The sequence below is a fragment of the Coturnix japonica genome, chromosome 8 (assembly GCF_001577835.2).
Source record: "Coturnix japonica isolate 7356 chromosome 8, Coturnix japonica 2.1, whole genome shotgun sequence".
In the NCBI taxonomy this organism is placed as follows: domain Eukaryota; kingdom Metazoa; phylum Chordata; class Aves; order Galliformes; family Phasianidae; genus Coturnix; species Coturnix japonica.
In genome coordinates this window covers 24,809,490-24,834,477 of record NC_029523.1, presented here as the reverse complement: position 1 = coordinate 24,834,477, position 24,988 = coordinate 24,809,490, and the positions used below count along the sequence as shown (strand labels likewise).

The window sequence follows — 24,988 nt, the reverse complement described above, 5'->3', positions numbered from 1 at the left end:
GCAGCCAGGGCAGCTCGGGAGGGCAGATCTGTGCCTTAGCTCCCTGCTGGCTCCTGGTGTAGGCCTGCAGGAACCAGAGACATACCTGCATTAAAAACAGCAATGCCACAATCAGGACTAAGTCCACTGCACGGCTCTGTGTTCTCCTAGTTTCATGCAGCTCCCAACTTCATTACTATTGCAGGCTCCTGATCATTAAAGTCTCTGAAGCTTATTACGTTTTATTATTATGACTACAACAACAGAAGTTGTAAATGGAAAAGCCATTATTGATTCATCTAACCCACTGCATGCAGGATCGCTCTTTGCTGTGTGTCTTGGCCTTTGGGCCAGGCTGGTTGGTAGCAGTGCAACGTCAGCCTTCCCACACTTGTTAAAAAGCAAAAGCACAGTGTGATTATGTGTCTAATTCCTGTGTGCTGTCACCCAAAGGATCCAGGGGACAGTCGTGCACTCTTTGCTGAAGCTCCATGAATCTGAGCCTCACTAATCAGGACTCTCCTATTTCCCAGTTCCCGGTGACATACCCAATTCTCCTCATTTTGACATCTAAATTCCATAAGTACGTTGTTTACTCCCTCTTCTGGGCTATTAATGAAAAATATTAAGTAAGAGCTAAGCCAAACATCCTCACATATATGCAGCATGTAAAAATATGACGCCAATTATTGGCGCGATTTAACCGTGCAGAGGTTACTAATTTAGACAAACGATGTGTGCCTTTGTTTTCTGATTCTGAAAACGACGAAACCACAAAGAATCTCATTTTGGCTTCTTGGGATATTAACTCAATTAGCACCTGAAGATGCAGGCTGCAGCCCCGACACGTGCACGCAGCCGGGCTGGCTCTGCCTGAAGCCCAACTATTTGTCATTTCTTTCTCATAAAAGAGAAAAAGGTGCTTTAATGAATACATGCGCCGCTTATTTGGAGAGACAACATTTGTGCCTTCTGTGCCTGAATGGCACTTAGCATGGGTTAACATTTGGTTTACAACGCAACGATAAAATTTGTCTTTATTGCAAATAAACACAGTGTTCACACCTTGCAGCATGTTTTTAGACGCAGGGTTCTATTCACTGATATGAATAAGGCGCACGCACTCCACGGTTCACACCTTCTTTATTTTCTAAGCAGCGTTAATACATGCTTTAAATATCGCATTTACTGTGTTAAAACACGAACCCGTTTATGTACACTTGTTTGCAGGTTGAGAACACACACCATCAAGTCGTCGTTTGTACAGTAATAACATATAAAAAATAATCACACCCTGGAATTTAAACGCCCACTCCCCCGTTTGCTTTGATCTTGAAGCTGCACCAGAAGGAAAGGAGCCTCAGCACCGCAATGGTCGGATCGGGAAACAAACACCACTCTTGTAGTAATTGTCCTCAGCCGCTTTGATTGGTTGCAGTTAATTTAATAGTATAACCTTTAAAAATTGTGGGGCAAGGTAATACTTTATCTTCACTCCTCATATTAAGGTTCCAAAGCAAGCTTAATGAGAAACCATTATAAAATCATACTGCTAAATAGTATCTTAACTCACAATTCAGCCTATATAATTATATCAGTATTGCAACCGACAATTACTACTGCTGTATCAAACTCACATCTGAGCAGCGCGGTGTAAGAAAGGGAACTCACAATTACTACATTAGCTGTTATTTGGGCCTAATGGTGAACCAGGTCAGAGCTCTGCCCTCACCACATGTAATAACATGGTCCCGAAACCCACGGCTGCCTTCCTGTGATACCAAAGCAAAGCACTGAGCTCTGCTCAGGATCTGTCCCAGCCTGAAGAACTCGAGGGCTGCAGGTCCAGGAGCAGCCGTACTTTTCAGGAGGTGCCACTGGGACCCAGGGACACGCAGCAGAGCTGGCTGTAAGCTGTGCCACCTCCCTGCACCAGCACAACGCAACCTCAACCTCATCCAGCGAGTGGCGAATCAAAACAATTAGTACAGACAGTTAGAAATGACATTCTGGAGACTATTCACATATAAAACACAATCAGCTTTATGAAAATAGACCCATTTCAGCACAGCTCGCCTTTCTGGAGGAGGAGGAGGACACAGTTTGTTTTAATTTTTAAAAGGTGAGTGTTCTCCTGAACAGCTGCCAATAACCTGGTGGGAATCGTCCTCACAGCAGGACAAACTCCTCCGTACTGAACCTCTTTAATCTTTTCTTTTCATCCTCAGAGAAAAGGTATTTTTCTTCATGGAGTGGACTGGAAGCAAAGTCGTAGTCCCGGGAATGACCCTTCACAAAAGTAAACAAGGGGTATTTCTCCTTGGATGAAGATTTCAGCATCTGCAATGCAAAACACGCACCAGATAAGATGTTACACCAGAAACAAAGGAGTGTGGTAAGTAGTTATATTAATTGAATTATGGCTGAGAAATGGAAAACCTAACTTTTATTATTTTGATTATTGAAACAAAGCATTGCACATGCTAAACATCCCCTCCTCCTTTCAAACAAGCATTTCCTTCTATTTCTTCTTCCTGTGATAGTGAAAAAGCCGCTCTGATTCCTTCATCTTTACTGTCATTCAAAACTTTCCACTTAATTCTAGTTTATTATAATGGCCATTGGGTATTTTAAGGTGAACACTGGGGAAATGGCAAGGAGGTACAGCATACGCTGAGTAACGAGCAAAAGCAAAGGAAGAGTAACAGATGAGTATTTGCAGAAGAAAGGAAAAAGGTTGGTCAGGAAACAAAGCGTTGGTAAGTCTTGTGAGACCAGACAGCCAGATACGAGCCCTGCCAGCTCCAAGGACTGAGTGCAAGCTGGGGCAATGCAGGACTCTGAAGTAGCAGCTCCCAACTGCACATCTGCAACAGAACACATACCAAGTACTGCAGGCATCTCACAAAGACCGAGCACCACTGCAGATGGTCCCTCCAGATCAGGGCAGAAATACACCTGCACTTACACTGCACTGTCTGCGCTGAGCTGCCCTCAAACTTCCTGCTCCACAGCTACCAGTGGCATTGCTGTCCATTTACCATGTGAGGTGGTGGACTATTACACAGAGCACAGACTGGACAGACAAGAAAACGCCTTGGTTATTACAACTATTATCAAGATCCACCTCATGCAGTGAGCACGGATAATAATAATGCAAAACCGCAGCTAAACTCAGTTATTTGGGCTTTATCTCTTTTATATAAGTAAGCTGTGCCAAAATGTGTGTTTTACGACTTTGAAAAGGCACCAGAACATTTTGCAAAGTTCACATTTCTAAGAGTACTTGACAGCCAGCAGTTGCGGAGATCTGCAGTTGGGGTTGGTTTATAATATGGAAGAACTCAGAATGCAGCTACAGGGCATTATTATTGATATTATTATTACAGCTGAATCTGCCTTTGGTGAAGACAGCGACCAAACTCCAGAAACATGGCTGCTCTGTTCTGCAGGGATGGCTCACGTGGTACAAAATAAGCATGTGTGGGACCCAGGCCTACAACTGCAGCAATGCTTCTCTAACAAGGGATGGCGGTGGATAGCTCTGTTTTACTTGCAAGTTCTCCAGATGCCGCTGTGATGTGATTTCTGCGGCGCTGTGATAAACATTGATATTTTTACTACTTTGGTGTTCAAGTCTGGATGCATTTTCTTGTCCCTAAATCTATCAGCTATTTACTTCCAAACTAAACGACAGCAGCTTAGTAACTGGCAAGTACAGAATCAAAGGGCAGCCTGAATGGATTTTTACCACTTGCTCAGTTTGGGCCCCTGATTTCAGTGCTTTAATTTCTCCGTCCCTGAGTACATGGCTCATGAGGTTTATCCTCAAGCAATAAAAGCAAAACCTTTCCTCCCACCTCTTATTAGCCACAAAAGCAGCAAGAATCTGAGTTTGTTAACATAGGCTGCACACAGCAAACTGAGTGCACCGCGCCAATAATCTGGGAGTCACAGTTACAAGAGGAAACACAGGAGAGCAGGAAAAAACAAAGGATGTGAAGGACTGAAAGATCACAAAATGTTTTTTGGGTGGTATTTGTACCCAACCTTACCTCTATTATCAAACTGCTGTGTCTGACATACACTGATACAAAATAATGTCATTAACATTAGAGGGATACCCAAAGTACAGGGAGAACAGCTTATGTAGACTTACGTGAGCCGTGGCCATTTTCACAGCATATGTAAACAAAAGTACTTCATCCCAAACTCAAAAGGGAGGAGGAAGAAAAGGAGAACTTCCAGTGCATGTGATTTTGTAGCGAAATGTTTTACCTCTCTGTATAAGGATCCAAAGAAACCACTTCAATGCTAATCAAAATCTACCGAATATTAAGCTTAAAATGCTGTTTTAAACTACAGTGCTAATGCCGCCTAACAAGGCAATCAGGATGCTGCACGAGCGGTCATTCTTTGTGTGGATGTGGTAACTGCTATGGTTAGAATATTAATATCAGGAACATTTTTGCTGCTCCGGGATCCTTTTTTCAAATCACAAAGCACAGTTATTTGCGACCACCATTAAAACAACGGATTAGTCAAGCATTCATATGCTGGAATAATCAAGGGAAAAAAAAGGTCGGTTACCTTTGGACCTAAGTAAGCCTCCACCTGTGCTTCCCAAGTGGAAGGAGCCATCAGACACATTTACTGGGCGACACCTGACTTCAAAACATTGTCACTGAATTACAAAGGCGCCGCTTTACGTTTCAATGCGATCAGAAGCAGCGCTTCGGCTAACAAGAAATAATACACAATTTGGACTGGATCAAATACTTCCATTTCAAAACCGATTCCTCCCGAGGGATGTTTGTGCCTTTCACAAGGCGCTGCCGGGCGCAGGGCAGCTCCGCAATATTCTCATTTCAATAGTGCCACCTCGCGGAGCCGCCCGGCCGCACCAGCTGCCCATTATCCCCGGCTTTAACTACGGGTAACAACAGACGGAATGAAAAACAATCTGAGCTCTCCTGACTGCGAAAGCAGCAGTAAGAAGCAATAAATGAATGATTCCTGCTTGGTCCAGCCGAGCTGGTTCTCTGCCTTCCCACACACAGCACACGCAGTTTGGCTGCAGCTCGGACACCCACCTTCGTTATTTCCTCCGAAGCCTTCTCAAAGTCCTGCACGGTTCTACAGTAAAATCCTATCGTACAGCTCGGATCCATCTTTTTGAATGACATCTTTTTGGGAGAAGGACAGTGGAATGACTGCAATGGGAAGGATTACAGACCGTCAGATAGTGCTAAGGCTCAGGATACTACAGACCAAAGCATTCACTTTTTCTTCCTTAATCATCAGCTTTAACATACAATCCACCAGATCGTGTGTGTTAAGACCCAGCAAATCCTTAAAGTTATTTCTTCCCCCCTCAATGTACCAGTAATTCAGCCCCTCTCTGCACACTTTATGCATGCAAAGCCCCTTGCAGTGACGCTGCATTGACCCAAGTTGTTCGCAGCACTTTGCCATCTATGGCAGCTCAAGCAGTGCTTTATGAACGTTCCCAAGGCAGAGGAGGTGAATGTTTTCCTGCAAATTGAATCAGTAACAGCTTGTGCACTATCTCACAATTACTGCTTGACTACCACCGCCCATTGCCCCTTCCCTCCCCCAGCCTCTATAAAAGCCACATAATGGCATCATCCAACCTCTTCTATTTTCCTTTGGTAAATGAAATGGGTAAAGAGAAACCAAAAACCACACAAGTAGGGGGAAAGAAAAACACCAAAACAAACGCCAAAGAAAAGCATGCTCTGCTTTATAAATACATATTTTTTCTCAATGCAAAATCTCTTTCCGTGACAGATGATGATGTGGCAGCGCTGGGAGCTGATACTATCAGCAGCTGTGGCAGAGAAGATAAAACAAACAAGCCCAAAGCACCTTTGCCACTCTTCTTTCTTTCACAGTATCTACAAGGACAGACACACACTCCCTTTACCCTGCCGGTGCTGTGTGCTCTCTGGTTACAGGAGCCGTGGTTTCGCTAAGCTGAAGCTGGCTGTGGATCCATGCCGGCGGTGGAGCAGCATCCCCGGCTCCTCTGCCGGCACCGCGGGCACAGCCGCTGCAGCGGCTCGTATTGCAGCGAAATAACGTGAACGCGGACGCTGCAACACGGCGAGCAGCCGGCTCTAATGCTGATCTGTCACCAGCTTCTCACGGGGATCGGGATCCCCCTGTGAATATTCTGTGCTGCGCCCTTTCACGTTGCAATACGAGCTGCTGGGCAGCGCGGGGCTGACGCTGCGACGCCGGAGCTCTGCTAGCAGCACCAGCACGGCTCCTCTGCACGGAAACACAACTGCTCCAATGCAATTCGACTGCAGCAACAGCAGCCCGACAGATAACACCAAGCAGCCCTTACACCTAAAAACCTATTTCATAGTTGTAATATATATCTATTTTTTTTTGCTAGGCAAAGTCAATCTACGGAGGACAGCAGCACCGGTTACCTGCTGTGAGAGCATCTGACAGTGCCACAGCGTTACACAGGGCCGGGTGCTGCTGTTTAGTTGTGATTACAAACCTCAGAGGTGTTTCTATTCAACCTCTGCTAAAAAAAGCCAACAGCAATCTAAGCAAAGATTACAATTAATATTTATCCAGGACTCCTTTTTTTTTCTCCGCCCCCCCCAATATCAGATTTTATAAGCAGAACTGGAAGGCTGAATATTCCATCCTGAGTCACCAAGTCCATCAATGCTTTATGTATTTATTCCGCCTTACATCTCCCATTCCACCACCACTGACTGCGGTTGTGCTGTGCTGTTCAGGGCCGTATTCCTAATGCTACACAAATCACCACACAACAAAGAGAAGTGGGTAGGCATTTTTTTTCCACTCCTCCAAACAAATGGGTTCGGGAAGCCAATACAGACTGGATTGATTTCCAACTTATTCTGGACAATTTGTCAATTTTGAAAATACTCCCCACAGATAAATCTAACAAGCAACTATCCACGCTAAGAAAGCAATTTCTGTTTACTTTTGACATTTCTGGACAAAGATATAATACTATTAAATGCACTAAGCATTAAATTGCAATATATTTTCCGTCTGCAGAAAGGCATTACAGCGCGATCAAGCCAAGCTGGCAGCCTGTGTGCCTTCCAAATGCACTTTAAAACCTTATTCTTATTTGGGAGTTCAGATTAATGCCAGCCTGCAGCATAACGTGCAGAATTAGTCACGGCAACGGCAGACAAAAAGAGCTGTATTTTTTGTAGCTTGGCCACCGAGCTGCGGTGCGACCTTAAGGAAGTCCCTTCAGCTCCACATTCCTGTGCTCTCCCCACCTTTTGTCTGCCTCAACCAATTAAACTGTAAAATCTTCAGAGAAGGCGCTGTATTTTACAGCAGTTATTAGCATTAAGGGGCAAAGATCTTGGTTATAATCGCTGGCTGCTGCCACAAAGCAGCAGCAAAATAGGTGGAGAGGCAGGACTCAGCAACTCTCCTTTCAAATATCTCAGCAGGGAAAAGCCAAAGATATCGTAGGCAGAAACTTCTATTATTCTTAGAGAGATTTTCTGATACATTTGGCCAAAACTAAAATAGCAGCTCCGCTCCCTTCCTGCATTCAGAACCCTCCTAGAGGCCTTACAGTTCCACGTGGTGAGTGGTGACAGTTACAGCATCTCGCTAAGCACCGATAATGAAAAATATGCTTGCTTGAAGTCAGCCCAAGGATTTAACATTAGCCCTGTGTAAGACCTTTGATACACGTAATCTCTTTCCCTAAATCCTTTTTCATGGTGTTTTGATTAAGATATTGTGATCAACTCCTGCATATTACCTCCTTGGGACTGGTATGTTAACAGGTATTTCTTTTCATGATAGTAATTGAACACTGACACTCACCCCATTGTTCAGTTGAAGTTAACTCTTAGCTGCTATACAAACCAGAAGCCGTGAAGATACATAACTTCATTACACACCATTTGACTTGCATTCTCAGCGTAACACACCAATTTAAGACACCTATCCTGGTTTTGAGCTGTGAGTTCAAGAGCCGCTTACGACACACTTCCACTTTTTACAGGACTTTACTGCAAACCTTCAAGAATCCAATGTGAAGTGACGGCATTTCGGGGGCTGGCAGGAATTCGTATGTACCCTTTTTCCCTACTTAAATGCACTTTGTTTTTGTCTAAAGCTGCATTTCCACTTTAGGAGCACTTCAGTGCAGATCACAGCGGTGTGAGGAATTAGCACTGATAACCAACTCTGTTCCAGAAGCCTGGATGCTGCCCTATGCAGTGTGTGCACCCAGCGTGCATGTCCAACTTGATAAGAGCTGCTTTGAGGAGCCTGGGGGTTCATGAGGAAGTTGGACAGACCAGGATCAAGGAGAGGTTGTACAGATGGCACTGACTGCTTTTACTGTGAGTACTGTGGCTATTGAACTTCTGCAGCTGATAATGTTTTCCCATGGCGCTTGTAAATGGAGTCCTTTAATAACCTCCTTGAAGCTCTATCTATTTTCAATGCAAGTTATTTGGAAAGAAGTTAAAGAAAAGGGAAAACAGTACTAACAAATAAAGAGCATGCTTTGTAACACCTAGGCACAGACACACTGCACCTTGATGCACCAAGAAAACCATGGCCTAAAAGGGGCTGGGAGGGAAAGAAAGAACAACCCCAGTACCAACACCTTCAACAGCTTGATTAAAAATAACAGCTCATTAAGAAGACACTCTGGTTCCAAACTGACTATGGGCACCTACTACTGAGAACTCCAGCCGTTCTCTCAATGATGTGCATTGCAGCTTGAATTTAAAACACGATAAAATTATGAAAACACAACCGAAAATGAACGAGCCCAATTTATATCCAAGTTAATTGGGTTTAAGATTTCCGAATACCGTTCCTTTTCTCCGATGGAAAAATACATAAGTAAAGCAGCCATTGAGTTTTGAGGTTTTCCAATCATTACTAATAAAAAGATGTAAGTTAACGATGCAAAAATTAAACCCTCATGGCATTTTTAACCTCTGGTCATTTTTGTTGATTACAGGCCTATAAAGAAGGGCAGAACTTTGACAAATAACTGATAACTGTAAAACCATAAAGATGCAGCAAGCCAGAACATCTCTAAATAATTAGTGTTTGATTCATACGGGAAGAAAACAGTGCCAGGTCTATATCCATAGTACCTCAAGAGGGAAATCCTTTATGCTGACATCTACAAAAGATTGGCAGTAATGAGGATCCATGTAAATCAAACTGTCATCTACAAGGACAAAACAGAAGACAAGTAATTCAAAAAACACCTTATTATTACACTGCTTACAATCCAATTTCTATGCAGAACAGCTGAAAAAAACACCAGCAAGTAACTGCTTGCCAGGCTGATATTCATTGACTGAAGCATAGGTTTTTGCAGGACAGATTAACTTTTGCATAATCAAACATGCTTGTATAAGCAGAATTTTTATAAAGTGATGAGACTGTCATTTAATTTTTGGTGATAAAATTACTTTTACAAACATACAATTATATTCTGGAGTTTGCATATGAAAAATGTATTGCGCTGCTTCATCCTGACAGGAAGAATATATTGCTTGTCATCTGAGCATCAACTACCACCACTTAAAGGAGCCAAAAGTAAATACGTAAATAAGAACTGCCAGATGGGAAAGCAAAGGCTCCTGAAGTTTGGTGAAACAGATAAATTATGCCTTGTTTATGCAACAAGGGAAATTAAATGTACATTTTACAGAATCCAATTACTATATGAGGTAAAAGACAAATGAATGGACTACGGTAGATATGATGAATTAATAAGGCACTCATTTTGCTATTTTAATCATGCTATTTTCCACTGGCCCTATATTAACTTCCTAACTCTTAAAGAAAAATATTGAAGAGACAGAACATATTAAAATACTAACCTTGAAATCCAGCAAAGTAATACGACTGCTTGGGTTTGCCACCAATGATACCAACACAGTACTCAAGGCTCAAAATACCCTACAAGCAGAACATTTAATAATTAGGACAGCGCTAAACAGAAAAAGGATCAAACAGAATCCAGATCTTTTCCTTTACTGCTTTTAGGCACATCACTTCTTTTCCTCTTCTTTACCCACAAGCTGCCCCCACTGGAGGCAGAACTGAAACCTCCCAGGCACTTGCCATTAGGAATTACTAACACCTGGCAGCTCCCAGTCCAACGTGGTTTATTAAGATAAGTACCTATAAAGGAAAATAAGTCAGCATGGAGGTCGTTTCTGCTTCTCTCCAATATATTTCCACTTTCCTCACTTACACAAGGTTCTGTTTCTTTGTGGGGTTCATTAGGACATTGTGTGCATCCTGCCTTGGCTGAACACAGCTCTCCATCCACTCCCCATTAGCTCCAGTAGGAGCCGCGTTCTGCCAACACTGCACGCTTGGGAAATGGAGCCCAACTGTTCTAATACAGTCGAAGCCCAAGACCAGTAAATACTCTGAGAAGTGAGTGGCCTTTAAACATCAGTAAATCATGATGGTTTTCTGGTGGCACTGCACAAACCTTGGGTTCACCACTTGGACGCTGGCCCAAAGTGGGACAGCAATCCAGAAGACAATCATCTGAGCTAAAAGGAAATCTCCATTAGCTGGCAATCATACCCATATCCTCTCCTCTAGCACATCACCCATTAAAATTATAACCATTACATTATCAATGTCCAAGCAGGGAGAATTTCCCTTAACAAAGTGATTGATATTTCCTGTTCTATTAAGGCCAAGGCTTCTTGTTGAGATAAATTCTTCCTTAATCCGACAATGATAAAGTAATGGAACATGACAAAAATTGTTGTGTGCCTGACTTGAGACACTAACAAAGTCAGCTTCAATGTGGTTTATCCAGGCTAAGAGAAAACACTCATTTAAAATATAAGCCAGAGGGCTATTTAAGAAACTGTTCCTGATACCTTAATGTTACAGTAGGTTTAGGCAGAGGGGAGGCAAAGGCTGCAACAGCCAACGAGGACACATCCTCTGCCAGTGAAACAGGAGGAGAGCAAAGCTATTTAGAGTAATGAATAACTGTTTAATCTATGGACATTTTCTTGTGAAACTGAATTATAAAATATTTATCAATTTTCATCCATAAATATAAAATCCTTTGTAAAAATTACCTCTTGTACTACATTCTAAAATCTGCATTTTTAACTTTAATCCAGACCCCAAGAAATTCAGTCACTGTTCAGCGAGCAGTCAAGACACAGACTGGGGTGACTGATATGTGCAATTGAAAGCCCTCTTATCACCGTCCCCATTATCAGCAACTCCGAAAGGCAGCGCCGCTCCTGGTAAGTGAGCAGCAGAACTCTCCTCTTTAAGGCTGGTGCTGCTAAGAAAACCTCAATGTGCCTGTGCTTGGAAAGTCAGTGCCAAGCAAACATATTTCATTCTGGCAAAAAAGCGCTTTTGATAGCTACACTGAGACAGCCTCTGCAGGGTAGGACTGGCTACAGACACCCATCAATCATACAAGCCAACATAAAAGAATTGGAGACACTTTCCTTTAGCTGAAGAAACCTTAAGGAAGTCGCAAAAGCAACTGTTTGTTAGCTGACAAAGGAAAACCCTGTGCATTTTCCTGGACATGACTGATCCAAAGGCTCTTTTGCAGTTAATGCTGGAAGTAAAGTAGGGCTGTTGTACATCATCACTTGTACAGCTTAAATGTGTCAGAACTAAGCACAAATGAACTGAAACTTTTCCCAAACCACTTGGAAAGAAAAGGAATTGGGAAAGAAAGGCTATTTAGTAAAAACCATCACTGAAATGAAAGGCTGCACCTCTTTGCCTCTGTGCCACATTGTCCTGTTGTAGGAATGTGGGTCAGAACACACGGATGATGCAGCAGCAAAGACCTCTCAGATTTTGTAAATAAACTGAGAGCGTGCAACTTAAATTCCTCTTCTAATACTTAGAAGGCAGCATTTCCTACAGACAGCTACATCATGCAGAAAGATAAAGCAGAAGGGCAAAGAGAAGAATCTCTTCACTAAAGATGAGTGTGCTGGCAGAGACTTTCTTCTCCTCCCTGCTTTCTCCTTTAGTTTTCCTTCTCTTCCAGTTCATTTTAATTTGTGGTATCTGACTTCTACGTCTGTATCACTGTGCTTAGAAGCATTCATCCCACTGGGCAGACAGTGAAGCAGTAGTTGAAGTAATGTCTAAAGTTGTCAAAAAATTCTGTCCCCTCTCTTAAGGTGGAGAAAGTGAAAAAGGAAAAGACAGGAAACAACCTCAAGGCATTTGGCAATTAAGGAGATAAGAAACAGAATAAGGTATTTGCTCTATTTATATTTTAAAATGCTGGCTGATACTTATTATAGCACAACTTTGGCAGCATATGTAACTAAATTACCATTTATAATTTGAGCCACTGCGTTAATGTCCTTTCAGATGGCTGCTGCAGGAGTAGAGCAGTTTTCACTGCTTCACAAGGGACATCATGTGCTCTGCAATTACGTCTCATCTTGTAATAGGGAAATTTAAAATCTGTAAAGTCAAACTTTACAACCTTCAACTGTAAAATCACCACCACACATTTAATAGGTAGAAGATTGCCATCGTGAAGTCTCCTAGTGCTCCGATTTGAAAAATGATTGAACTCTCATTTCATACCTTTACAAACTCTAAGTAGTCCATGTTTGTTCTTTCTCCACCGAGTCTCACCGGAACCAATATAATTACAGCTTTTGTGTCTGCTTCTCCAGAATCCATAAAAGAACACTGTCTGTCAATAACATCTGAGCTGTAGACTGAAAGGAGACACAAAAATGTTGGTGTGTAAGACACAGCTTTCCGAACAACTGCATTCATTAATGTAACACTGCACCATGTTCAGGTTTTTTTGGTCATTATTTTCTGCTCCTGAACAAGCAGAGCCCTGAGCTCCTCTGCCCGCTGTTGGTGATTCCAAGTGCTGCAGCACAAGGAAGGTTACCACGAGCTGTACCACTGACTGGCTCTCTATCCTCCTCGCATCTCTGAACCCAAAGCTAAAAGATCTCATCCTGTTCTAAGAGGCTGGTTCAGCATTTTTTTTTCCACTAGGAAAATTGATAAAAAAGAAACCCTCAATGCAAAAGAAAAGAGAATGCAAATAGCAAATAGCAAAGCTACTCTAATTGAAATGAAATATTTTTATCTTGCTTGCTTGGTTTAGGAAAGTAGATGTCAGGAAGATATGGAAGCTGTTACTGGCCTGACACTGAATCAGAATACAAAAAAGATTAACTAAGATAAGTGCTCAGGCTCCACAAATATAAAGGAGTTGAAGGCAGACAGACTGTGCCTGGGTTCTGAATTTCACTGTCTTAGTAAGAAACCAAACAAGCAACGTTTGAGGCTTTCAAGTTGTGATGTCTGAATCTCAAGAAAGCAAACATCTGCCCGTATCAAGAACTCCTTTGTCTACATCATCTCAGTTGTACGCATCTATGGTTGTTTTTTTTTTTTCCTTTAGGGCTTCATTGTTGAGAGCTTATGAAAGGCACAAAGAGCATCTACAATGTTAGCAGGGATCTACAGTCACAGCATTTACCTGTACAATCCTGAGCAACATAGACTGTCACTCCCTGCAGCTCAGGGTCTCTCGCTTCTTCAACAGCTTTTCTAAGTACAAACACAAAACTATCAGCTCAGGTGAGAAAAAAAATAACATTAAATAAACACAGACCGTTTGATTTTTAGAAACGCGTTGGGGGTTTTCAAAAGCCATGGGTGCTTTTTTCTTTTTATTCTTAAATTCAAGATCCTTCTGTTTCTGGTCAGTATGGATGCCCCTTCCCTCATGAAATAAAGGCCAGCTCATAGAAAGCTATAGGGTTTTGCCAAAACCTTCTAAAACCATTGCAGCATTAGGCTGCTCTTGGAGGGATGAGAGTAATGCAGCTAAAAACTAAACAGCAAATATACGTCAGTGGTCTGAAGCATGTTTATTCATCAAGGACAACATTTGTAAAGGAATTAAACTCTTCAAAACACAAGATTAGCCCTTGGCTTCCAATACATGCTTGCATTAAATGGTCACCGTCCCTTTATTCCACAATTTATTCTGAAGAATTGTTTAATACAGTCGTTCCCAAGTAATGGGAGCACTGCACATTGTAAGCACTGCTGGGGGAGCAGCGAGATCTGGGAAAGGAATCCTGGGTGGTGTTTCAGATCACACTGAGTTTATGTTAAATGGATGCTGGAACAGATGGTTTTTTTTCCCCACGTATAAGGAAAGAGGTCGCTGCAGTTTAAAGCAAGCAAAAAGAACTCTGACAGTTTCTATTGCCAAGAAAAAAAATTTGAGAAAACACATAAATAACAGGAACCTTTCACAGCACTGTATGTATGTGCATGAATGCACGCACACACAGCAGAGCAGTTCTGGGTAGGTTCCACCTGAGATGAGTCTGCTTCTACACTGAAGAGCAAAACTGTTCCATCGACATATAGAGAAACATACAGACTTGGACATCTGCTGAAATGGCTTATAAGGGATTTGGTTTATCGATGAACAGATATCTAATAACATAAATTATTAAAAAACAATCTGTAATATTCAAAGAAATGGTACGGAAAGGCACCGTAGCATGGAGAAATTTGACTTTCCACTTTTCTTTTAAGCCACACTGAATGTCACAGACCCTTTACTTTTACTGTGATATAATTATAATATTAATAGTCCCATACATTTACAGTTTCACAAGAATTTGATATGTGCAAAGAAATGCTGAAAACATCAATTTCAGCTCTGACATTTCATTACACTATCAGTACATTACAGCCCCCAGGTTACAGTATAAAAAAAAATCTATAATGTTATGCATGTTCCAAGGTTGAAAGAGTGGTTAGTTTTTAGAACATTTCAGTCAATGAAGCTCTGCTTAAAATGAAGCTCTACTTAAAAGCAGGTTTGGGAGAGACCTCGGGACTCTGCTGCCCAATGGACAGGAAAACAGGAATGCTGGTTTGTTGTGAAATAAGACCAAACAGCGGCGCTGACTTTACCTCCTGCACCTGCTGCTATTTCCACTCCTGCCTCTGAATAAAGCTCCAATTGCTGCTAATGTGGGCATTTTATAAAGCCAATAATGATCAGTGAGATGTTCAATTAAGCTGAAGTAATCTCATGATGCTCGGAAATGCTTCTCCCATAATGTGTTCAGCACTGAAACAACAAAGAATAACCATACTTTTACCTTAAAATGTGTGCGACGACAGCAGGCCCGTACCAATCTCCAGCGATTTTCCCAGACTTCTTTCCATATTCTATCAGCTGATGTAAGCCAAAAGCTGCCAGAGGGGAGTCGCCAAACCAAGAAATTATTTTTCTGTGATAAACTTCATTTCTCATTTCACTGTCGCCACAGTTCCTCCTCAGTGTTCTCTCCTGATGGTTTGACAGGATCCTGGGCTCTCTTTCTGCTGTAAGCGATGCTTCCAATGATGCTGTCAGCTTTTTAACTGTGTGGGCTGTCCAGGATTCAGAATCTGAATTTTCAATGTCCAAAGCATCTGGCCAGACCCAGGCTGCAGGGGGAATTTAAGATGCACGTTAGGCTTATTGTTAACGTCCTGGCACAACCAGCAAAGCACCCTCCTTTCACCCTACAGGTTCTCCAGGCCAACAATGATGCAACAACATACAACAAGATGCACACGACAGTGCTGAAATGTAATCAATGATCTGAAATACAACAAGATTTGCTTTTATCCACTGCACTTCTTTAGTTAATAAATTTGTCAATCCTTAGTTTTACTTAGATTGCATTCAAATGTCCAGCACAGTATCTGCAGCGTGCATTTCTAGTAAGAGGTTTCTCTAACAATGCATCCTCCCTGTCTCGTTCCTATTAATAACATAATGGTGGTTCAGCACATCTAGAGAGCAGCAGTGTTTCCCTTGTCAGATGACTGAAAGTCTCACAAGTCTGAACAACTATTTGTAACACAGAGGATGTGAGGAAATCTCTACAACGGGGCAGGCTGCTGTGTCAGGAGGGAACAAACCCTACAGGTGAGGCTGTCCAGAGAGGATGCCCCGTCCATCCCTGGAGGTGATCAAGGCCAGGCCGGATGGGGCCCTGGGCAGCCTGGGCTGGTATTAAATGTGGAGGTTGGTGGCCCTGCCTGTGGTGGGAGTGGCTGGAGATTCATGATCCTTGAGGTCCCTTCCAACCCAGACCATTCTGTGATCCTATGATTCATTCCGTGAGGTGCTTTTGCCCAACAAGACACATTTCAGCAAGCTGCCATTACAGCAGCAAGAGGAATCTCTTCAAGTTCAGAGAGCAAGAACTGCAGCCCTCCCTGTAATTCTTGCTGATGTATCCACGTAAAAGTCTAAGAAACAAAGAGGAAGCACACAATTGTGTTTTAATTCCAAAATCTAACTTAGGGCTCCATACAGTCACAAATACTGTAAGACCATACACAGCCTTTTAGACCACTTCCCCTTTCCTAAACATTCAGATTGCCCCAGAAATACTGGCACTCTGGAATCACCGCATCACTTTCCAAATGGGGACTCTTTGGGGACAGTGCAAGGAATTCTTTGTAACCATTGACTTGGAAGGCGTAAACCTGGGGCTTTTTTATCTCAAGCTACTTCAGAGTGAGCTGTCACACACTCACAGTCACAGGTTGCCCCAGTCAGGTTCTGGTTTGCAGTTTTAAAAACACATGTACAGAAATAAGTTACATTTAAGGGATTTTATGATTTAAAGTACCTTCAGCAAAAGGAGCACTCAGTAAGCCAAGCTGACAGTTCGGTGATGACATTGCCAAGAAAGACAACTTTGTGATGCAGCTGGCTTGGGGCCGTGCTCACAGTAAGTACATAGCATGATCAAAACAGGCTTTCAGAGCTATCTGCTACTAAAATATTCCTGAGGACTACTGGATAGCCCTGTCAGCAATAAGTTGTGCTCTAACTAATGTGCCTGGATGACTTCAGGCTCTTCTCTTGGATCATTTTGACAACAAACAGCGGTGAGAGGGGATAGGAATGGTTCTTTGAAAGGATCAGTCTGGTAGATTATGAAAGGGATGGAGGAGAAGAGGATGAAAAGACAAAGTGGGTAACCAGGAGATCCAGAAATAGCTCTGAGCAGGACAAGGCTCAGCTTAGAAGAATGGGGCTGGCATGGATGCTTAGCCTTTGGAAGCAGAAGTGTTCCACATCTCCTAGAGCTACATCTTTCAAACAGCTGTGATTGAAAGAGTATTCTGAGATAGACGAGGAGGGGGGAAAAAAAAAGAGAAGTACATGGGGAAAGGGAGGAAATGAGCTAGTGAAAATTTCAACACAAAGAATGATGTATGGAAGTTAGATTAAAATCCTTCTATTAACTCAATATATTAATACTAGAAGAAATTGAATAATGTACAACTTAAAAACTGATAAAAGAACATCACTTTTGCTATAGCCCACAGCTATGGGCTGTGGAACTCATTTCCACATCTTCAGTTCAAGAAACAAGGAAGATTCAAGAGAATTGGGCATTTACGTGGCTAATAGCAATACACAGGCATGGGATCACAATTTTACTTGTACTTCACTTCTAGTTTCCAGTGTCTTTCTTTGACAAAGCCTGTGTATGGAACTGCTGAGTCATGGCCTGAGACACTTATTGAGCACCTGGGGAAAGGACCCGGTCAGCCCTGGGAGCACAGGTGAAGGCAATTCAGCTGTGATTGGAAGGGGTGGAACCTCCACATCTCTTAGACCCCATTTAAGGGCTGACTGCGAGTGAGGAAAGTTCTCTGGTTGGAGATCCCTTCTTAGTGAAGCTTCTTCCTGCAAACCTAGACTCCTCTGATACAGGTGAGTGATCTTCTTCCTTTTCCTTAAAGCACCTTTCTATTGTGCCATTATCATGCCTTTGTTGTAATACCTTTCCCATTGTATTGATCTGTCCATATTGCTACACCCTGCTACTCTCCTTTCCCGAAATGGAAGAGCAGATCAGCTAGAGTGATGCTCTGCTACAACATAGCAATTCTAGTATCAAGGAAAAGAAGTCCAGAACCAAAACTAACTGGAAGTTCAAATCCTGACTATATGGAGACTTCCATGCTCCCACCAAAATACCTGTGCTTAATTGCACCAAATACAGATCTCCTTGCTTGTAACTTACCTCTACCAAGGAAATGAAGCATAAGGCCTTGAGCCAGCAACATCTGACCAGTTCTGAGCGTGCAGCCCCAGCCACAGTCTGTTGTTAGTGCAGACCCCTTGATCTGAGGAAACTCCTCTCGGTAAGTCAGCCATATCCTAGAAATGAAATCTTTACGGAACTCCTCAACGTTTCCTGAAATCTCTGTGTTGATTTTATCGAAGTTGGATCCCTCTGTTGAGAGTTCACCAGATTCTGTAAGGCAAAGCACAATTTAAGGTATAAGTTGGTATAGAACTTCTGTTACTGTAGTGAAAATACAGTGTATAACTCTGTAATAAGAAAGATAGGGCAAAACTGTAACATTTTTTTAAACAAATTGTGACAAGTAACAATTGCTTCAAATACAGGGAGGAAATACATCAGGAATGTGGCAGCTGAAAAAAGAGTAAGAGCCAGCAAGTGTCCAAGACATTGCTCACCTGCAAGGAAACAACTGCTTGATTCACTTAAACATAAATAGTCTAATAGAGACATTCGGGGAAAAGAAAATACTTTGGAAACTGTATCCTGGAAAATGATAACAAGGGTTTTGGTGTTACTCTTCATGTCAGAATTGTAGCTATTTACACTTTCTTTTTAGAAAATCTCAGTTTGAGAGGTAAATTAAATGTAATTTAGAGAGCTACTATTTACAGAAAGAACCAGGCTTCACAGCAGAATGCAGATAAAGCAGGTTAGGATGGTGTGGTAGGCATTAGTGGTGGTGTTCAACTTATCTAACTATAAGTTTTCAAAGCTTTTCTCATCCACATTTTGATTTCAGTAATCCTTTGGGAGATTAAAAACATACACAGAGTCCTTGCCAAGTCGGACTGGGATGTGTTATGTGATGTCTACATACCATCAGATTTGAAGTGGTAACATTTTCCCAGCAGAAAGACTGGAGAGTTTCTACTGAAGTAAGTTTTTGTTTTCAATACCCAACCTGAAAGAAATGCAGAACAAATAGAAATTTGCGAGTGAATGATTCCAAAAAGACATTTCTAGTAGAGTTTGGTTAAGCCAAAGATAAACCCTGGAAGAGGAGTACAGAGTAAATGCACTGAAATTGGATTTCTTTTCCACAAATAACTAAAATGGGTAATTCTACGAAACACAGACAAATATTCTGTCTTAACAGTTATGGTATCCATGTATGAACACCTGAATGTTAATGCTACTGAGCAGAAATTGTTGGCATACAGAGGTGTCAAGCTGAACTCAAGTTGCTTTGTCTTGACTAGAAATACATTACTGTGTGGTTTGGTTTGGTGAGGTTTCCATCCCATACAATAATAAGCAATAGGCTTTGTATATGACCACTGAAAATGGGAGACTATTAATACTCCTGCAGTATTAACTAAACATGCTTCATCACAAAATTACACTGCTTGGAGAAATATTCCTTCTATACAATGGAGATGGGATTTCACCATATCCCATTTCACTTACTGTATTTCATGTTGTTCCATGCTGACATGAACTTTGATTTTATCTTTTCCACTTCATCTGTCCCTGTGGCCTCCATATTCAAATCCTGGAGAACAAGCCATCGCTGTCTTGCAAGACATTAAATTGTGCTGCTGTAAAAACAAACATATAAACGTCTCCATGGCACAGGGAATGCAGGGCATAGTATCACTGTCTGCACGTGACCAGAAACAGTAATAAAGTTGCTGAGAAGCAATCACGTGTTCCATGAATAAATAATAACAACATTTAATTCCGAACATACACTAATAAAATTACCATGCAGAGCTAAATAAAATCTAATGGTCTCCAACCACTCTCTATTGCACGACAATCTGATCTAGGGTGTACAAACTGTACTAGTGTGTGTGCACTCGTTCCAGTTTGCAGTGTGATGAAGAGCTGGATTTTACTGAACAGAGTTGATGCTTTTCTTCTGAAGAGAATACAGTGAGAGTCTTCTATTAGAGATTCAGGGCACCAACAAGCACACCTTGCCATGAGAAGCTGCATTAGCTTTAGGTTTCTAATCAGGGCTTCCTAAGCCACAGAGTACGTATGCTGGAGGAACTGACAGACACAGAACATGTTCTGCTGTGTATGTACATGGCAGAAAACAGTTACCAACAGTGTGTACAATGACATAATTCTGAATGGAATTAACTTGTCAGAAGATGAGCAGGGTACTGCCATCACATCCAGGTTCCTTCTAAATACCACCTGCGGTGCAAAAAGGCTCTTCTTATCAGATCGTGTTTTCTTGCAGCAGTTTAACTATTATGAAAGTGAGAGAGGTGAAATGGTGGTGAAAGGCACCGCTGTGCAGATCATTTCTGTAGGGAAAGTGCTTAGAAACTGTGTAAAACGGTGTGTGTGTTTAGTGACTCTGAACTGCTGGGTGGAATTTATTGATGCTATGTGTATCCTCCTCCATTTCAACAGAGAATATTGAGCTGTATCTGCCTTTCCCTGTGCTGCTCTCCATTGAACTGGGATCAGAAGCAGATGAACACGCAGGCGTTATTACTTCTTTCCACTGTGAGCACGTTGTCAGTAAGTGAAACTCAACTGCTGGTGGCATAATACCTACGGTGAAGCTGTTGGGGAGTCAGAGCCTGAAGGTACCCACATGAATGCAGTGTTCTGAACAGCAGGTAGGGCATGGAACACAACAACCTATTGCACAGCCCTTCACTAACGTGTTATTCTATTACAAGAAATTCATCAACATCTGCTGATGGTTTATCCTGGGGATGGTTTATATGGGGCTGTCTCACATAGCAGTTCCATGGGCCACAGCTGATGGCAGTGATGGTACCTCGGGGTGACTCCGGTCCCGTAGTGCTGCAGCTCCCCGCTGTGTGCTGGGCTGTGCAGCACAGCGGCTGTTGTTGGGGTTTTTCTGTCCCTCCTGCCAGCAGCTGCAATGGAGGGTGAGCGGTGTCTACATGGCACTACATCGTTTATGAAGCAAAGAACGACGCCGCCATCGCTTTTTTTCCCAGTCTGCACAGAAACGGGATTCGTGCAAGGACAGCGAGTGCGCTTCATGCGGCGCTGGGCGCAGTGCAGGCCGCCCGGCTCCTTCCCAGCCTTGAGTCGTTCCAGCCGGGCCGAGTCCCAGCGCCGGCCCCGCGCAGCCCCCGCCGCCCCCGGGCCCTGCATGAGGGAACGCGCAGCCGCCGCCATGACGCTTCGTTTGGCCCCTCACCTCCTGTCCCTGCCGTCTCCCTTCTCCCCGCTCTGGTCCCTCACGGAGCGATGGACGCTTCCCAGCTCACACAGCCGCACCGCCGCGGCCCTTCGCGGCCGCCGTATCGGGGGGCGGAGCGGCAGCTCGGCCCTGTGCTCAGCCCCGGCTGCCGGGCGGGACGTGAGCCCCGAGGAGCGGCCTGTGTGTGCTCAGCCCAACAAGGATGTGGGTCAACAGCAGCAAAATGGCCCCAAAATCGTCCCGGTATCTGACGGCTGGTGGGATTGAAATGGATGGGATGGAACTTCAGTGCGTGACAATGCTGTTAGAGCTTCTAACTGCTCTTTAAAATCCGTGTTCTAAAGGTACATACTGAGAGGAGCAGCTGCTGAAGGGCGGATGTAGCGTTTCAAGTTGGTTCTCCATCATAGAATCATAGATCAGTCCACCCGCAGCTCACAGACCATCATTGTGTGTGTGTGAACCGATGGATCCCACCCCAAAACCACAAACACCCACAGAAACACCAACAGGGACCTGCAGGATGCGGCTGAAATTCCATATCCCACACCCCCCTCCAGTAAGGCCGGCCCTGCACTTGGTACTGCAGCAGAACCTTTGGGTTGGTGAGGAAAACTCGCTATTTTCCATGCAGTGATTTGAGTGCCTTCTGCTGGCCAGAGGACATCGGCTGTGCTTACATATGTGTTATAACCGGCACGTTATGGTGCCTGACCTAAAGGTAACCTTCAGAAGGAGAAGTGCCAACAATTGGCACTTGCTTACAACAACTGGCTGCTCTTTTGCTTTATCTACTGCCACATGGACGGGGTCCATAAGCACACAAGGTATTAATGCACAAAGCAGAAGACAGACCTTGCTTCAAGGACGTTGGGTTGGAGCTGGGATGTAGGAGCTCAGCGCTCTGCTCTGTCCTGCCCTTCATCTCACCGCTGCACATCCATCCATCAGCCATCCCGGCCCTTTGGGGGAATTCTTCAAGCTCCAGCAGTGAGCATCTCCACACAGCAGCTGTTGTGTTCCATCTCAAAACCAGAGAGGAGCGGTGATGCAGGGCAAGTTGCACTCACACCCTGTATGCATTCCAAGGCGAGATAAAGATTTTAAAGTAAAACACGCTTGCTGTTTGTATTAAAGTCATGAAAGACTGTCCCTGCAGTCCGGGTAATCTGTCAGTGCAGAAGGAGACAGGCCTCCCGCCTTCCCAATGTTATGGCCCGTTTTAGAAATAATAGTTCTTTAAAGTTTCATCCTTGCTTATATTTTCAAAGACAAAGATGAATGTGCTTGTCTGTTTGTGTGTGGTCTCGAATATTGAGAGCTCAGTAGCTCACATGGCTCGGATTTGGGTAAATATTGAACAAAGAATTATTCAGTTGATCAAATGAAATGACTATTCCCTTGCCTGAAATTAGTTGCCTGCACCTTCCTGCTCTGAAATTTAATAAGCATGCCCTGATTTGATAGGCCACACAATGTGCCATCTGGATATACACTGTAAATCCCTCAGGCAATCAGGTTATGAGAATGAAGATATTTATTTTCTGCTTTTTGCATCAGTCGGATCGTGCAAAACAAAGCTTTGATTGCAAAATAATTCCACAGGCAACCATAAATAACTACCTGTAAAGAGAGTTTCCTTCACCTTGACTAATTCCTTCTCCATAGGAAAGATTTGCAGAAGGAATGGGAGAGAACATACTGCGTTCAATAGAATTCTATCAAACGTCACATAGTTTACACTTGCAATGTTTTAATACCATAAAGGCCACGCAAACCATCTATCTGTGCTAAATTAGTACAGTGTGAGCAATGAAATATTTTAAAGCTGTGATGGAAGATGTAATTTGTCTTTCTTTTTTTAGTAGGTAAGTGAAACAGGTAACACAAAGAGGCAGCATCGAAAAGATGAAGAAATAGAAGATGCTCTCAGCTTTATAGATATCTGAGATACCATGGTAACACCACTTCTGTGCGCTGCAGAATGGTAAGGTAGCACCAAAGTGCTGGGCAGTCAGGGGCGTGAAGATGCTCCTGTATCTGCATCTAGTCTGCCAGTTCACCTCTGGGATCTGAGCACCCATCAATAACACACAATATGTTTAGAAACGGCCGTTTGTGTGTTTTGTAAGCAGTGCAGACCTTAGGTCAAGCAGCTGGAAAGAAGAGAATTCCTCATCGTTTATTTTTACTTTAATTTCCTAGGGAAGTAAGCCAGTTCTGATCCATTTCCCTTTGGAAAGTTTTAAGGCAACTCTGCAGTTTAATCAGGCTTGTAGAGCCTCAAAGATACCACATACCTCCAGTTTTTGTGGAGTATCTGCTTAAGTAGAAAGAGACGCTGTGAGAGGATAAAGGGAGAACACTGCAATCCACACCGTGTTAATTCTGCTGCTCTCAGAACTGCCTGTTAGAATATTGTACTCTAAGGTTACTCCCACTCATTCAAGAGCAGCAAACCTCAGACACGCTTGTAACAGGGTTGTTTGTGCTTAGCAACACTGCTGGCAATAGAATGGTTAGATAAAGAATGCGGAGCTTTGTAAAGACTATTAGTGTTTTTAATTAAAATATGACAGCTGTGATGAATACTTTGTTTCTGAAGCAGATCTGGCATGATTTGAATTCAGTCCCTCGAACTGCATCATATCTCTCTTGTGATCTGATGGCAGCAAGGAAGGCCACTGTTCCCTTTAAAACTGATCTTTGAAACACTGCACATAGGGCACCTCGGCTCCATTAACTTTTGCTTTGCCTGACTTGAGCTGTCTATAATAGAAATAGCATAGATGTGAGGAATGTGAGGAAGGCTGCAGGCACTCCAACAGAGCTCACTCCTATACTCTTGTCCTTAGTTTCCCATTCACCCAGTAGAATCTGGGCACTGGGCAAATGAAGCTGCTCTTTCTTGCACCGAGGAACACCAACATCTTCACTCTTGCCACACGCCTTGAAATGATCATCACGTGTGTACAGTTTGTTCATGTGTAGTTCCTTAACTTCAAAGAAATGACTTCCAAGAGAGAGGCAGAGATTTGGCCATTAATTAATTTAATCATTTCACGTAGCTGCCGGTAGATGGCTCTCTGAATTTACAGACCCGTGTTTACTTCTTTGTTTATTGACTTCTGCTGGACACGTTTGTGGTGGAAAATGTTTCCAATGTTTTTGCTTTGAGGAAGTTTACGTCAGAAGAACAAGGAAGCAGTGGCTGAGTCAATGGGCTGCTCACAGACAAGGCACGGGATCGGTTCTCCTTTTGCAAAATGTTTTGCAGCTACAGCACAAAAGACTTTTCTTGTGCAGAACTTAGTTTAGGGGTTATCAGACTCAGTGAGTTACACCAACATGCATTTACCAAATTTCCTTATAACCAAGTACAACTTGTTCTCAATTAACAGACAAAAACAATTCAGTCACTTATTTTAAAGGATGCGTGGAATACTCAGGAATGCTCCTGAATTTAGAGCAATGCTTTTTCATTCATTCTTCACTCACAGCTCTTCAGCATGAGGCAGAGAAGGGCGATGTTTCACAGGCACATGTGTGTTGTGGAGCACCTTGTCTGTGCTCTGAGCTCTAGACAGGTGGTTCTCAGCCCCAGCACAGCTCACAGATGTAAACTCAGCTGTTTGTTCTTGCATTTTTTTTACAA

General features: G+C 43.0%; 1 protein-coding gene and 1 long non-coding RNA gene across 5 annotated transcripts; one reads left to right on the top strand and one right to left on the bottom strand.

Annotated features, from left to right (window-relative positions):
* Nucleotides 1–1,103: 1,103 nt before the first annotated feature.
* Nucleotides 1,104–21,581, bottom strand: ATG4C (autophagy related 4C cysteine peptidase). 3 transcript variants are annotated; one of them, XM_015870699.2, is made up of 11 exons: nucleotides 21,331–21,580; nucleotides 19,602–19,732; nucleotides 19,012–19,095; nucleotides 18,129–18,362; nucleotides 15,189–15,519; nucleotides 13,538–13,608; nucleotides 12,616–12,752; nucleotides 9,882–9,960; nucleotides 9,144–9,220; nucleotides 5,073–5,192; nucleotides 1,104–2,319 (listed from the first exon to the last, which is right to left on the bottom strand). In XM_015870699.2, the coding sequence occupies exons 2-11, from the start codon at nucleotides 19,675–19,677 to the stop codon at nucleotides 2,149–2,151; spliced, it is 1,380 nt and encodes a 459-aa protein (XP_015726185.1). In that variant the 5' UTR covers nucleotides 19,678–19,732; nucleotides 21,331–21,580; the 3' UTR covers nucleotides 1,104–2,148. The 3 variants fall into 3 exon arrangements, with proteins under 3 accessions (XP_015726185.1, XP_015726186.1, XP_032302205.1); XM_015870700.2 differs by having other exon boundaries at nucleotides 1,999–2,319; nucleotides 19,602–19,729; nucleotides 21,331–21,581; XM_032446314.1 differs by lacking the exon at nucleotides 21,331–21,580 and adding an exon at nucleotides 20,938–21,035 and having other exon boundaries at nucleotides 1,999–2,319.
* Nucleotides 17,601–21,324, top strand: LOC107317714. 2 transcript variants are annotated; one of them, XR_001557001.2, is made up of 4 exons: nucleotides 17,613–17,815; nucleotides 18,934–19,069; nucleotides 20,562–20,773; nucleotides 21,125–21,324. It is a non-coding gene; the product is annotated as an uncharacterized LOC107317714 (long non-coding RNA). The 2 variants fall into 2 exon arrangements; XR_001557000.2 differs by lacking the exon at nucleotides 21,125–21,324 and having other exon boundaries at nucleotides 17,601–17,815; nucleotides 20,562–20,944.
* Nucleotides 21,582–24,988: the final 3,407 nt, after the last annotated feature.

Coding starts and splice junctions, on each gene's coding strand:
- ATG4C (XM_015870700.2), bottom strand. CDS start 19,677: ATGGAGGCCACAGGGACAGATGAAGTGGAAAAGATAAAATCAAAGTTC. Junction 5,193..9,143: donor TAAAGGATTTCCCTCTTGAG/GTACTATGGATA, acceptor TTCCCATTGCAG/TCATTCCACTGTCCTTCTCC. Junction 2,320..5,072: donor CTTCGGAGGAAATAACGAAG/GTGGGTGTCCGA, acceptor TTTGCATTGCAG/ATGCTGAAATCTTCATCCAA.